This window comes from Poecile atricapillus, chromosome Z (genome assembly GCF_030490865.1).
Source record: "Poecile atricapillus isolate bPoeAtr1 chromosome Z, bPoeAtr1.hap1, whole genome shotgun sequence".
Classification (NCBI taxonomy): domain Eukaryota; kingdom Metazoa; phylum Chordata; class Aves; order Passeriformes; family Paridae; genus Poecile; species Poecile atricapillus.
This window is the reverse complement of record NC_081289.1, coordinates 53966745-53981206: the sequence shown is the minus strand read 5'-3', so window position 1 is coordinate 53981206 and position 14462 is coordinate 53966745. Positions and strand designations below refer to the sequence as shown.

Below are 14462 nucleotides of genomic sequence, written 5' to 3'. Positions count from 1 at the left end.
GTGGCAGGGACGGAGGGACCTTTGGCTTCTCCTGGGTATTATTTCGGTAGTGGCCTCTCAGCCATCAGTCTAGCGAACCCCAGACCGACGGGAGGAACGGGACCTTTCCTGAGCCCGAACTGTCGGGTGGTGCGGTGGGCGGGAATACAGAAAGTCCTGTACCCGCTGCTGCCCGTCTCATCTCCCCGACCTTCGCTTCGCTGAAAAGACGAACACCCGCTGGCGCTGCCCGCCCCGAACAGGGCCGTCAAGCTTCTATTTAATACATGGTGATTGCATCTGTTTAGGTGCATATATACCTATATACAGTGTGTGAGCTGTATATTTCTTCGTGTATCTACGCCAAGCCTGAGTTTTCAGTATTTGTGTTGTGTGTGTATTCTGTAAGGTCACAGAAGCTATGTTTAGTGTATATGCAGGCTACATATGTATATATATACAAAAATATATAAATAATGCTTCATATTTAAAAGGCACTCCTTCTTCCTACCTCCTTTTTCTTCTCTTCCCCTGCCCCAGGTTTTGAATCATCCTTTTGCTCCCAAGCACTCGTTCCACTTGGCCCGGGAGGTTCCTGCAGCCCCACGCGCTGGTCTCGCCGTCTGCTTGCTGCAAGTCCCCCGCTTATTTGTCTACTCTGTTTTCCAAAAGCTCACTGCCACCTGACCTTGTTCTTTAAAACAGTGAGCAGTCCCAGGAGCAGTACCAGGAGCAGAGCAGCCATTTCCCTCCCTCCCTCAGACACACACACGTAGGCACGCACAAAAAGAGCTCGGGCTGGAAAGTGGCAAGGAAACAGCTTCCCCTCCAGCCGCTTCTTCTGCAGCACCTTGTTTGACAAACACCCTGGCGCTTGCCCTTGAATTGGGTTTCACATCCCTATTTAGCACTTGGACAATGATTTTAGATGATGTCATTTAAAGCCAAACAAGAAAATTGATCTCGGATTTGCTTGGCCTCTAAAGCCTGGTTAAGCAGATTGCAAATAATAATAATAAAAAGAGAGCGGGAGGGAGGCAGAGGGGAGAGAGGCGAGAAGGAGGGAGGGCCACCTCCTTCCCTGGGCGGGGGAGGCGCGGGCGCCAATGAAAAGTAGCCGCTTGCTGGGGGGGAAAAACTTTTCCTGTTGACTGTTGGAAGCGAATTGAGCAATTATCTAGTTTACCTTCTCCTCTTGGAAGTTAACGATTGGCGAGATCTTGGCTGCGTTATTGACACAACACTTTCTATTGATAGAAATAAGTAGCGATTGTCCCGAGTCATTGGTGCGCCAAAGTAAACTGTGATGGGCTGGCATGAGTCCACTGGACTGAGAAGGCTGGTTCCGCCGGAGGAGGCTGTGGTGATGGTGGCAGCGGCGATGCTGGTCTCTCTCTTCGCAGATCACTAACAAGAAAAGGGGCAGAGAAAGTGAAAGAGAGAGAAAGGGGAGAGGAAAAAAAAAAAAAAAAGGAAAAAAAAAAAAAAAGAAAAAAAAAGAGGCGTCTACCAGAGCAGCTCAAACCGGGAGAACAAATGCAATTCAGCCATGGACAATAGTGGCCACCACACGGCGACCAAAATCTTAGCGACTCCTCCGTCCAGAGAAAGCCTGTCTGCCAGGAGCAACATGATCAGCACGCCCAAGCCACTCGCCTTCTCCATTGAGCGCATCATGGCGCGGACTCCAGAGCCCCGCTCCATCCCCGTCCCGCAGCTCCTCCATGGCTCCGTGGCCAAAGGCGACCCCAAGCATCCGCTGCACCTCAACTCCTCCATTCCCTGCATGATCCCCTTTGTCCCGGTGGCGTACGACACCCTGCCCAAAGCGGCGGTGGCTGGAGCGGAACCCAGGAAGGCTCACTTAGATTCCTCTTCCTCGCCCTCCTTTAGCTGCGGCGATCTCTTGAACTGTGCCCTGAGCTTGAAAGGAGATTTCCCCCGCGATGCCCTGCCCTTGCAGCAGTACAAACTGGTAAGACCCCGAGTGGTCAATCACTCCTCCTTCCACGCCATGGGAGCCCTGTGCTATTTCAACCGAGGCGACAGCCCCTGTCACCCGTCCTCCAGTGTCAACATCCACCCGGTGGCTTCTTATTTCCTCAGCTCTCCCTTGCACCCGCAGCCCAAGGCTTACCTGGCGGAGCGGAACAAGCTGGTGCTACCGACCGTGGACAAGTACCCAGCGGGGGTGGCCTTCAAGGATTTATCGCAGGCTCAGTTGCAGCACTACATGAAAGAAAGTGCTCAGATACTCTCGGAAAAAATCGCCTATAAGACGTCGGAGTTCAGCCGCGGCTCCCCGAGCAGCAAGCCCAAAGTTTTCACGTGTGAAGTTTGTGGAAAGGCAAGTAGTGCCGTAGCCCGCCTCCCTTCCCCAGCCTCCTGTCCCCGTCCGTCTGCCCGCCGGATGTCTGTCGCTTGCTTGCTTGATTTTTAAACGACGGCTTCCCCTCGGCACTCTCGCCTTCTAATCGCAATTTTATTTTATTTTCTTTTATTTTGTCTGCTTTCTCTTTCAAGGTATTTAATGCACATTATAACTTAACGCGCCATATGCCGGTGCACACGGGAGCCAGACCCTTTGTTTGCAAAGTTTGCGGGAAGGGCTTCAGACAGGCGAGCACGCTCTGCCGGCACAAGATCATCCACACCCAGGTGAGCCCATCCTCTGTCCTTTCCTCCCTGCCCAAGACACTCCGCTCACGTTTTTCGGGGAGCTCGGCGTTTGTCCGAAACAGCGGCGTGGGGGGCGGCCGATCCGCAGCCGCGAGGAGATTTCGTTTGCCCCAAACGCGGTAGGTACGGCGGGGTGCCCCGCACCGGCATCGGCGAGCCGCCAGTTAAACACACACAACTCCACAAATGAGCTCATAAACCCCGCTAAACAGAACACAGACCCCGCGATACAGCCAACAAGCCGTGACTCGGTGTTTGCTTCCCTCCAGGAAAAGCCACACAAGTGCAACCAGTGCGGCAAAGCTTTTAACCGGAGCTCGACTCTGAACACGCACACGCGAATACACGCCGGCTATAAACCGTTTGTCTGTGAATTCTGTGGCAAAGGATTTCACCAGAAAGGTACCAGTCTCCAGCACCCTCTCCCTTCCCCGGCTTCCCGCTCCCCAGGCCAGGTCAAGTGTCGGGACAGTTTGCGACAGGGAGGGTGGTGGGGAGTGGATTTTGTGTTCAAGCTTTATTATTAGATATTTAGGCTACTTTTAAGTTTGTTTCGCCTCGACACATGTTCTGCCCCACGTAGCGGGGCAGAGGTCTCTGTCCGGGGGAAGGGCGGGGCAGCCGCTCCTCTGGAAGCCCCTGGTCTCCCCTCACCGCAATATGCGGCTTCCAGCTCAGTTCGGGTAACGAATTTGCCTCTTATACCCCTCTCCAAATACAAGAATTTAGCTGCTTTTTCTTTCCGCGTTGCTGTGAAGTCTAAATCCAGGGGTTTTTTTCCTGCAACTGTCGTGATTTTTGTTTATTCGATCCTTTCCTTGTCGCCTGTTAAGTGCAACAGCCGCCGGGAGGATGGAGAGAAGGCGGGAGGTTTGCGGTCGTTTCACCCAAAAGTCGAACTCTAGTATTGGGACAGAGTTTGGGGTTTTTTTTTTTTATATTTTTATCGTCTTTTCAGTGTCCGTCTTTCAAATCCAGGTCCGTTTGCCTTTCTTGTCTCATTCACAGGCAATTACAAAAACCACAAGCTGACGCACAGCGGGGAAAAGCAGTTCAAGTGCAATATCTGCAACAAGGCTTTTCACCAGGTGTACAATCTGACCTTCCACATGCACACCCACAACGACAAGAAGCCCTTCACCTGCCCCACCTGCGGCAAAGGCTTCTGCAGGAACTTTGACCTCAAGAAGCACGTCCGTAAGCTGCATGACAGCGCCCTGGGACTGCCCCGGGCCCCCGCCGAGCTGGGGGGGCCCGAGCCACCGCCCCCACCCGGGGCGCTGCTGCAGGGCCCGCCGCCGCTCCAGCCGTGAGGGGCGGCTCCGGCCCGCCGTGCGAGCCCCACCGACTTTTTGCATGCACCTGTTAAGCTTGTGTATTATGCTCTATATCGCCACTAACGTTAATGGGACTGGTTGGTTCCTATGTTTTTTTTCCTTTGTTCTTTACAGACTATTTTTTTTTTTTATGTCGCTGCATCTCAGGTGGAGAGATGGTTAAAAAAAAAAAAAAAAAAAAAAAGCAAAAAACAAAAAGCGCCAAGCCAATTTCTGCTGTATTTATTTGGGAATCTGTATTACCCGAGCCGGGAATGCTGCACCACTTTAATTATTTCGATGTATATATATTCCCCTTGTGTTGATCCTGCCCTGCCTCCGCTGTCTGCTGGTTATCCCACCCTTCTTGGTTTCCTCCTCTCCCTCTCCCCCTGAATATCGTATCTATATGGACACAACTGTTCTCTGTGTACGGATTTGAATTTCGCATTGATTCTTGCACGTGGAGAGAAAAAAAAAAAAAAAAAGAAAAAAGAAAAAAAAAAAGAAAAAAAAAAAAAAAAAAGGAGTTCTTTGACCTGATGGAAATAAACCTTTGCCAAGGAGTGACTGAGGCGGCCGGGGCTGCGACGCGGACGGGCGGGCGGGGAGCACGGCGTTGGCGCTGCCGCACGGCAAAGCTCTCCTCGCCCTTGCCAAAACACTGAAACAACCGCTAAAGGCTTTAATTAAGAGGGGTAATTAGTTCGAATTGATCAAAGCAGGGTTGTTATGTTATTAGCTGCTCAACAGACTCTGCCAAGCCGAGCCTTGAAAGCGAAGCCCGCCAGTCGGTGGGCGCCTGAGGAGCGGCGGGAGGGGTTTCTGGGATTACACCACTCCCGGGGAACAGAACCAGGCACGGAAGATGGGTGCTACCCCCCGGGAAGGGCAGGCAGGCCCGCTCACCTCTGTCTGCTGTCTCAGGGCTGTGCTCACAGCCCCACTTCAGGCTCGGGGGGTCTTCTCGGACAGGGGGCCGGGCCGTGCTTCACTCCGGGGTAGGGCCCGAGGACGGCCACGAGAGGCAGCCCGGGGAGAAGGGGAGGGTGTCCCACGGGCCCTGGGGATTTGCCCCACTCGGGGGACCTGTCAGGAACGTCTGCGGGTCTGCCCCAGAGTGAGCCCTGCCAGGAGGGGTGATGAGACATCCCAGCTCTCGCCCAGATCTTGTACACCTGGAGCCCTCCCAGGGTTTTGGCTTTTGGCGAGGAGCGCGGTTACAATGGTAGCTAACGCGTTAAGCCCAAGAGAGGGATAACGCCTTGCAGGCGGCGCTCCCGCCCCCCTCCTGGGTCGCTCCCCGGGGGTGCCCGCAAGCAGCAGGTGCGGTCCTCAGGCAGGGGCCGGCGGCTCTGGTCACCACCGCACGCCTTTGAAAGCGGCGGAGAGGGGAAGCGCATCTCTCCTCACACGTGTCAGATTACCGCGGTAATCTCATGAGCAGGCGGCTCTGCGTGGAAAAAAAGCAAAGCAACAGGTCAGATCCACAGCTCGGGCAGACCCTGCGCCGCTCTCCCCCTGCTCCAGAGGGAAAGCGGCCGATGATTTGGATGGAGGGTCCGTAGACCCGCTGACGTGCTGGCTGTGGAGCGCCGTCCGGCCTCCCTCCACGCGTCTCCCCTTCGGAGAGCTTGGGGAAACTGGGAGCCGCTCCTCACTTTTCCCAGGGGACTGCGGCAGTAGGGGCAGGAAGAAGGGGAGGTGAGACACCCTTTAAATGATCCCGGGTAAACTGGAAGTCGGAGTGAAGTGGGGCAGGGAGGAGAGGCTCCTGTAGAGCTGTGGCGATAGAGCAGGTGTCCTTCCAGGATCTGGCCCTATGGACCCTTCTCTTCAGCTCTGCTTGCATCCTGGGACTAGGAGAGTGTCGTTCTGGCTTGCACACAGATAAATTTCTCCCAAATCAGGCAGCTTCAGTGTGTTGCTAGTTGGAAGGAAAACTTTTGCAACATGTAATGAAAGGTAAGGAGTCCAAAAGATCCCACTGGCGTGATACAAGCGTGCCATTACTCTGAGGCTCTGCTTGAAGGAAATATTTCAAAGCAGAAACACAGTTTGCTTTCTTATTTAAGCATAAATTCAACTTGCTTTTCTTATTGCTGAGCAAGTGTGACAGTACAAGGCACTGAAACCATACTTGGTCTTGTTAAATATCTTAATTTAACAATTATTTTAACCAGTTCAAAATTATTCAAGCACTATAAAAATACTGGATCAATCCCAAAGGTATTTTATATTATGACAAAGGGATATGAATGTAAATATATGCTGAAGAAAAAGGAGAATATAACCTGGCCATTTTGTGATGAGCACATAACGTCAACTTCAAATCCAATACATACATGAGGCCTGAAGATGCTACTGGAGATTATGTACACTGGCTACTCAGATGTCTGTGCTCAATTTTGTTTTTTCAGATTGTTTTCTAAGTGCCGGGAGAAGTGAGGACTCAGTCTTCCCCATGCAAAAGCTATAATTTCTCACCTTTTTATGGGTAGAGGGGAGAGAATTTCCAGCGTTGCTTGACCACAGGCCATTTACATGTTTATAAACATTAACTGGTTTTTTTTTTTTTGCCTTTTCTCCTGTAAAAGATCTGCAGTTGCTGCATAATCTGTATTCTTTTATGTCTTCATGATGAAGAACAATATTTTTTGCTAAGGAACACACATGCAGGGATGACCATGTTTTGATATGGAATGGAAGTCAGGCACCCTAGCTTTATTCCAAGGTGAAGTGGAGAAAGCCAGTGATGAACACAGATAAGCATTTCTCTTCCTAGATATCTCAGAGTAAACACTACAGATGTGGGACTTCACAGGGAGATGAGGATAGCTCATTTGTTATTTCACTATATAAAACCATGTTTGTGTCAAAGACTGGTATTTATTCATGTCTTGGAAGGCCTGCACAGAATTACCTTTCATTTCATCTCTTTCAAGATTAATCTCAGGTCAAGTGAATTTCTAGTTAATGGTCAGAGGCAATTCAAAGTTGGTGAAATCATCATGAGAGACAAAAGCTATAATTTAATGTGTATACAAAGCATAGAACTATTTACAGCTCTCCTTACTACAGGCAAGATTTTAATTGCTAATTGTTTTTAAAAATGTGAATAATTTTGATAGGAGAAATGGAGCCATCTGTACCTAAAGGAAAGGTTATATGTTCTCATTTCTGTGTGCCGGTCAGCTTCATTGCCATATGATTTGTATTCTGTGTGACAACTGGTCAGCCTCATTCTACCAGTTCCTCATGGATGCTGAGAGGAGAAGAGCCTTGGTGTACCCGGATCTGCTAAAATCCAGAGCTGCAGAGCTGAGCATTAGCATCCTGAAACAGTGTAGCCCACCTCCCACCAATCACAAAAGCTTCACTTCAATGCTGAATGAACGGCAGGTAAGTCTGCTGCCGATGGGACCCTGGAGCAGAGAGCCCTTGTAAAGGAGGAGCTGTTGCCCTCTACCCTCATCCCCACCCGTATTTCTCAGATGGGACGGTATTTCTTTTGTGCTTGTCAGATGCTACATTGTTGTTAACATGTGTCAATACTGGAAGTGTCATGTATCTGAAAGAGCTACCAGAATTACCAAAGCTGTTGTACATTGCTTTAGAAATAAAATACAGCACAGCAGGATCTTCTCACAGCATCAGAGTTCCTCCTGAAGCTGAAATGGTATTGACTTTGTTTTGCTAGTGCTTTATTCATTATCAGGCTTCTCAACAACAGAAAAAAATCCATCCCCCCCCCCCCCCCCAAAAAAGAAAAGGAAAATAAAAGGACAAAATTATTAGTAATGTTTGTGGGGTTTTGTTGTTGGAGACAGGGGTTAAGGGGCGTGACCGTGGGTTTTTGTTTTTTAAAAAAAAACATGCATGCCAAAATATAAACTAAATCCTCAGGTTTTTAATAGCTTCCAAAATGATTCTCTGTTTTGTAGGAAATTATGTAGAAATCCAGCATATCTCAAAGCATCCAAAATGAGTACTGGACAGTATTTAGTCAAGGAAGTATTTTAAAAATAATTTTAATTATTTTTAATCACTTTTTACTCCAGCCTTTACAAATACAGTGGTGAAAATGGAGAGATTGAACAAAATTCAACAAATTCATCCAGAGCTATCTCAAATGAAGGCATGTTGGTCACAGCTTAGCACCAGAACAGTTTATTTGGACAGTGCTTGACAACTAACAATTAGAAAATGCTCCTAACTCTGTACCTTCTTTGCCATTCTTAGAATGGGACAGTCACCATTTTGTTCTTTGTGGCTTGGTGAAGGAAAAAGGGACTTAATTTGCTCCTGGGGTTTTGACATGCTAATACCAAATAGTTATAATTCTTTAATTATGTAAATATTTCCACCAACTCTCTCTTTAGCTCTGTACTGGTTTGCTCAGGTACCATTCTTACGGAAGGAGGATTGTGTTGTACCCTGCTGGCAACTGTAGTAGTAACTATTTAGTAGCAACTCCCACATCTTCCACAAAAGAAGTGGTAGCTCCAGCTGCACTCCATGCTGGGTTCCCCTTCTCTTCCTGTCCCAAGGCTACAGGCTTTTGGATGAGCACTTAGGGGCTGCACAGCACACTGTGACCCTCTGCAACAGATGGCTGCACTCAGTCCTATGAGTTTGCAGAAGATCCTTCTGCTTCAGTAACCTGAAACTCTTGAAAAAATACAAAATTTCTCTTTTTAAAACTTCTTGTTGTTTTATGATGTACAAGCTGTGTCTGTCTTTTGTCATCCTTTGAAGCTTCCATGGAAGTTATTTAATGGCTCCACTGTTCAGTCACTGTGTTGTAGCCAAATCCTTGCCTATTTGATTAGGTATGGTGTTAAATCCAATAATCATGGCCATGGAAATACAAAAAACTCCTCCCTTTTTGTGTTTGAGATGGCTAATATTTCACCACCATTATTATGTGAATTCTAAAAAATCATCTTCAGTTACCAATGAATTAAAATACATAGAGGAGTTGCTTTTCTGATTTTTTAAAAAATAGCTATATGAAAAATTAATATATAGGAAGTTTTATTTTGTGTGGAAAATGGAAGAGCAAGACTTTGCAAATGTAAGCCTGAGAAACTTATCTGCAACAGTACAGTTAAGATTTTATTTTCAGGGATGGGACTAAAATATTTAGGTGCAGACTGACACAATGTGAAAGAGAAACTTTGATTCACAGTACTTTAGTTTATAGGGATTAAATACAACAGATGGCACAAAAAGAAACCTTTTCAAAATATTTCTAAACCACCTGTTAACCTCTTGATATTACCATGAAACATCTGAAGAGTGTATACCTCCACTTAAAAAACCTTTTCTATCTCAGATTTTTTAAAAATAACCTTGAAAAAGAACTTTCTAAACAAAAATAATGAAAAACTCTTGGACAATAAATAAGTTCAGGTGAATTTTTTTTTCTGAGCAAGCAAGAATTTTTAAAGCATTGTCTGCTGAAGGAGTTAAACAAAATCTGAACCACAATATATCTAGAAAAATATTTAGCTTTATATAAGAAACACCTCAATAAATGGTGCTTTTTTTTCTGTGTTCACCAGAAAATAAGAAAGAAATGGAAATCTTATTTTTTAACCTAGTATATTTTAAAAGGAACAATATATTTCCTCTTAAAATGAGGAATGCAGGAATCACATAACCATTTGGTTTTTTGTTTTTTGCAAAAAATACATTGATCTGCATATCATAAACAATAATATGTTATTTAAAACCACTTTTGGCTGCTTTAACTGAATACTAAAAGGTGAGGGGCAATGGTTGCTTATGTCCAGTAAGCTACTGCATTGCATGAAACAGTGCAAGAGAGACAGCAAATTTAATTTAGATGACATTTTTAAATTCATGGCATACATTTCAAATTTATCCAGTTTGAAAAGATGCAGTACCACTGTGTAGAACTTTTAGGTAAAGACCAAAACAAATTCATAATTACTTTTTTGGACAACATGTAATTATTATGATTTCATATAATTAAGTCATGGACTGTTTTGATCTGCAAGTTCTAAGAAGCAGACACCCTTCCCTACAAACAGTGTTTCTTCTGTTCTTGTGGAGTGTGCTGCTTCTCACATACCTTTAGAAATGCAGTGTACGGTTACATTTTCTTTGTGAAAATAGTGAAATGTATAAGGATTATTACTAGAGCAGAGACTGAGTTACCCCAAAATGAAACTGTCACAAGACAGGCAGCTGAGACCTCATAATGCAAAACTCATGTTTCTCAAAAAAGAAGTCATCGATTGTTCTAAATCCTGCCTGATGCTGAATGTTATTGCACTGCAGGCTGATTTGTGAAAGTTATGGTGTGCAGAGCTACTTTAATTTGTGCAAGCAAAGGAGTACAACACATCTGAGCTGCATTTATTAAATTTAACTTACATATCTCTCTGTACTAATTACAGAGGGTGTTACTTTTTAAGATTTCTTTTTCTGAATCATTTTTTGTAGAAATTTCTTTGACAAATCAGCATTTCTATATTGCTGTAGAAGTTTACATGTAGATGTTGGCAAAACATTAATATAAAAACTTGCTATATTTGGAGGAATTTTGTTCAAACCAGAGATAACCAGCTTAAGGGCAAGGAAGAGACTGCTGGGTTGGGCTCTTGTCTGCGGGGCTTGTGCTCACTCTCAAATGTCCCTTCTGTTTCATGCATTTTCAAGCACTTCAGGAGCACCTGCCCCATATTATTAAATCAGAGGATCCCTGCTTTCCTTGGCCTGCTTCTCTTTGCATGGATGTCAAAAAGTCAAAAGATCAAGGAGGGATTTAGACATTGGATGGGGGACCTACAAAGGTCCTATAAGCCATTTTAGAAGTGGCTTAATTAAAAATTATTTTCCTGTGCTTAAGTAACTCATAGGCAGGTATAAATCAATTCAATGTAGGTGTCAAACATCTCAGGAGCCTTCCCCAGTTTAGGTTTTTGATATTCCCGATTCTGGGATTTAAGTGTCAGAAAAAGACTGCTGGTTACTTAGAGTGGGGCTTCAATATTTATGAAAAATCTGTTTCACCCTAGAGCACAAATGAAGATAATTTCTGGAATTATGAGATTATTTGCTAACCAGTATTCTTGCTTTCCCAGCCATTTTTTTGGTCTCGTTCTTTGTATAAGCCATCTATTTCTTTTACAGATCTCTTTGGCTTTTTTGTTTTCATTTCCTAAGGAGCATGCAGCACCAACTTGTAAAGTGTCCCACTGTCTTAACCAAGGTTTAAGATATAGTTACACCCTCACCCCTTTTTATAATCAAGTGGTTGCCTCATGCCACATGATGTAATTACGTTATGAATAATTTTGTTTTCCAGAATTTTTTTTTCTTGTTAACAAAGTTCAGTTCAGAAAGATCTTGCTCAAGGTATGAGTCAAACCAGCCTGTCTACCTTGGGCAATGCTTATATGACTTTGAGCATCTTAATAGGAAGTAAATCAACATAAATATCTGTACTTTCTATACCATCAATGGAGAGACATAGGGGCCTCTAGGAGTGAAAAAGAATCTTGAAAAAGAGACTCAGTCCCTACTGTGTTAGATACTGCCTCAGTGCAGACAGTCTGCAGTTCTAGCAGCCTCCTGAAACAATCCAGTTGCTGAAGCATCATTCTCTATGAAGTCTTCTAGGTGAATGAGATGAAATCCCAGCATGTGGTGATAGTGACCACTTTTTGCACCGTAATTTGGTGGTAAGGTTGCTTATGCACATAGCCAGAAGCTGTACCCTGCTTTGTGTGACTGACTCACAACACCAACACCTGCATTGTAGGAGACTGTCCCAGTCCTTTGGCCAGGGAGAATGTTGAGTGAAAGCACTCTCCAAGCCTCCTAGTTTGCTTTGCAGCTGCCATGAAAACACTGATGTGGCTGGCAGATCAGTGAGTGAAAAGGACTCCTTCCACTGCCCTCCTGGGTCAGGCAATCAGAGGGAGCAGAGCTGCTGTTCTAGCTGGGTGCTGTGGAGTACACATACAGCCTTCAAGCAGCTTGGGAAGCAGGGATGAAATCCCAGTCCTGTTGCCTAGTGAGTATGTGCTGTAATCACTGGCAGCTCTGTGTCTTGCACTCCTGGCTGCACAGTGTCTCATTTTAAAGAGAGGGAAAATACTGTCATGTAAAATATTGTGTAGCTTTCTTGTTTTCTGCTTTTCCCTTGGATCTGAGTATAGTCCATCTTGTGCAGATGAAGGACTTCCTCCTGCTGGATGAGCTGATTTCATTTTCCTTGCACCTGGTAGATTTTAAGAAACCTTGAGCTCCCATCAGTGGAGGCTGGAATTACTTTTTCTGAAGCCCATAGTTGTGTCTGTATTCTACTGTGAAGACTTTCCAAACAAAGTGCCCAGGCAGATAGGTTGTACCTGCTGCAGATAATGTCAAAACAATTGACTAGTCTAATAGCTAGCACAGCTGAAGGAACAGAAAAGTTCTGGATTCCTCAGTGCAGAAGAGTTAAGTGCATAGAAGACCTCTCCCATCTCTTTAAGAAATACCCCTAAATTAATTTGATTTTATTGAATTGTTGAAACTTTACAACTGTTTGGGATAATCAGGAAACCTGCTCTTGGTTTGCTTTCAAAAAGCATATCTTCCATGGAGAGGAATTTCTTTTGGATACCTGTATCTTTCCATCAAAAATTAGTATTTGAAAATAACAGTACTGGAGTATAAGTGTACTTAAAAAGGCTGGCATAAGGAATTACAACTATATAAACATTCCCATATTTCCCACTCAATGTATGATAGCTTGGATTTTATTAATTTGCATAAAAGAGAATGCTTCTTACTTTATATGTGAAATATTTGCAAGAAGTGCAGACAACCTTCTTCACACTTGGATATATTTCTTCAAATATTTGAGAGCCACCATACCCTTATATCCACCCCTGGGAAGCCAAGAGGAGTCTCATGGTGATCTCAAGACTGCTGGGGCTGGGTCAGATGTGAAGCTGAGAGTGAGATGAGCTGGTGGTGATGACTGCAGACACACTTCTGCTTTCTTGTCTCTTCCCTGCACTGAGGAACCTGAATTAACCGGCAGTCCATGTGTCAGGTTAAACTCACTGTAAGTCATCTGACACCTCCTCAATGTGCCAGCTGCACTTCTAGGCTGTGTGCTGCCCTCACAATGAAGAACTGTGTTTGGAGACCCTTGATCTCAAGCACTGAGGCTTCTGCCAGGCTGCGGTACTGAAAAGGCAATGTAAAATTATGTACTGATCCCACTGAGGGTTTCTGGGGCTTGGGAGAGAGTTTTTTTTTGTGTTGAAGATTGTTTGTTTGGTTTTTTTTCCCTGAGACTGGAATTTAAATCTTATTAAGTGGAATGAAAAAAACTCCAACCATTCTCTCCTTTGAGCTCAACTACCTGGATAAAAAAAAATTTGGAAGACAATTATCCTGTGTTATCAGGAATCTAAAAAAAGTAAAAAATGGTTTAGGGTACCTCTGTTGGTAATCAATAATTTTCCATTTCCAAAGGGTTTTTCAAGTTGCCAGGAACACCATATCCAAATTGATCTGGATGTTCTCAAGTATCTTATAGTATTACTCTGTTACTCTTTCTAAAAGTCTTGCGACACACTCTAGTATTCTGTGTTATTGCAAAATTAATTATTCAGAATGAGCAGCAGAAAATCTTCACAATTCAGATACATATTTTTTTAATCCACTTCTCAAATTGTATATAATACTGAAAACTGCCGTGCAATTTTTAATAAAATAACTTTATTAAAAGTTTAGACAGAAGTTTCATGTAACTTACATTTTGCCACCAACTTCAGTTGAATCAGTGTGATTTGGAAGGTATTTGAAAGATGATAATATGGATATGCTGAAATATTATCCATTTTGGTGTGTAATTGTTTTGGGAAAATGTTATGTTAAAATCCAAATATAAGCACTCTGAAGATAGAAAAAGAGAAAGATGAAAGTGTGTCTCAAAAATCTAAATATTCCATTTATATTGGTAAAAATCACAGAATAATGTGAGTTGGACAAGGATCACCAAGTTCAGCTCTTAAATGAATGGCCCATACTGTGGCTGAAACCACAACCTTGGCATTATTAGCACCGTGCTGTGACCAGCTGAGCTAAAATGGGCATCATCAGTTGTGGATACAATAAGTAAGGGACATAGTATTTCCCACCCATAAAATGCTACCATGATATAGTCCATTTCAGAATGTGCTGCTGAATAAATATTTAGGGCTAATCCTTCATTTTTGGGGTTTGTAGTCTGATCTCTTCAATAGATATCTGGGCAGTGTCATTCCACTGCAGATGTACCAAACAATCAGCCTCATACTCACAGTGGGATACTGCTGCTAATTGCCACAGTTGTAGCTCAGAATAAGGTAGCAGTTTCTTAGTGAAACAGAACCAAATTAAGATTAAATTAATCAATTGTAAAAAATATCCCAATTCCACAACTGTCTGTTGCTTTTATAGTTCATTAGCTAT

The 14462-nt window shown here is 44.3% G+C and overlaps 1 protein-coding gene across 1 annotated transcript; it reads left to right on the top strand.

Moving 5' to 3' along the window:
* Positions 1-1528: 1528 nt before the first annotated feature.
* On the top strand, positions 1529-3971 carry LOC131572577 (fez family zinc finger protein 1-like). The gene is made up of 5 exons (XM_058825827.1): positions 1529-1954; positions 2105-2326; positions 2503-2637; positions 2928-3060; positions 3667-3971. Exons 1-5 carry the CDS (start codon positions 1529-1531, stop codon positions 3969-3971), a joined length of 1221 nt encoding a protein of 406 aa, XP_058681810.1.
* The last annotated feature ends 10491 nt before the right edge of the window (positions 3972-14462 follow it).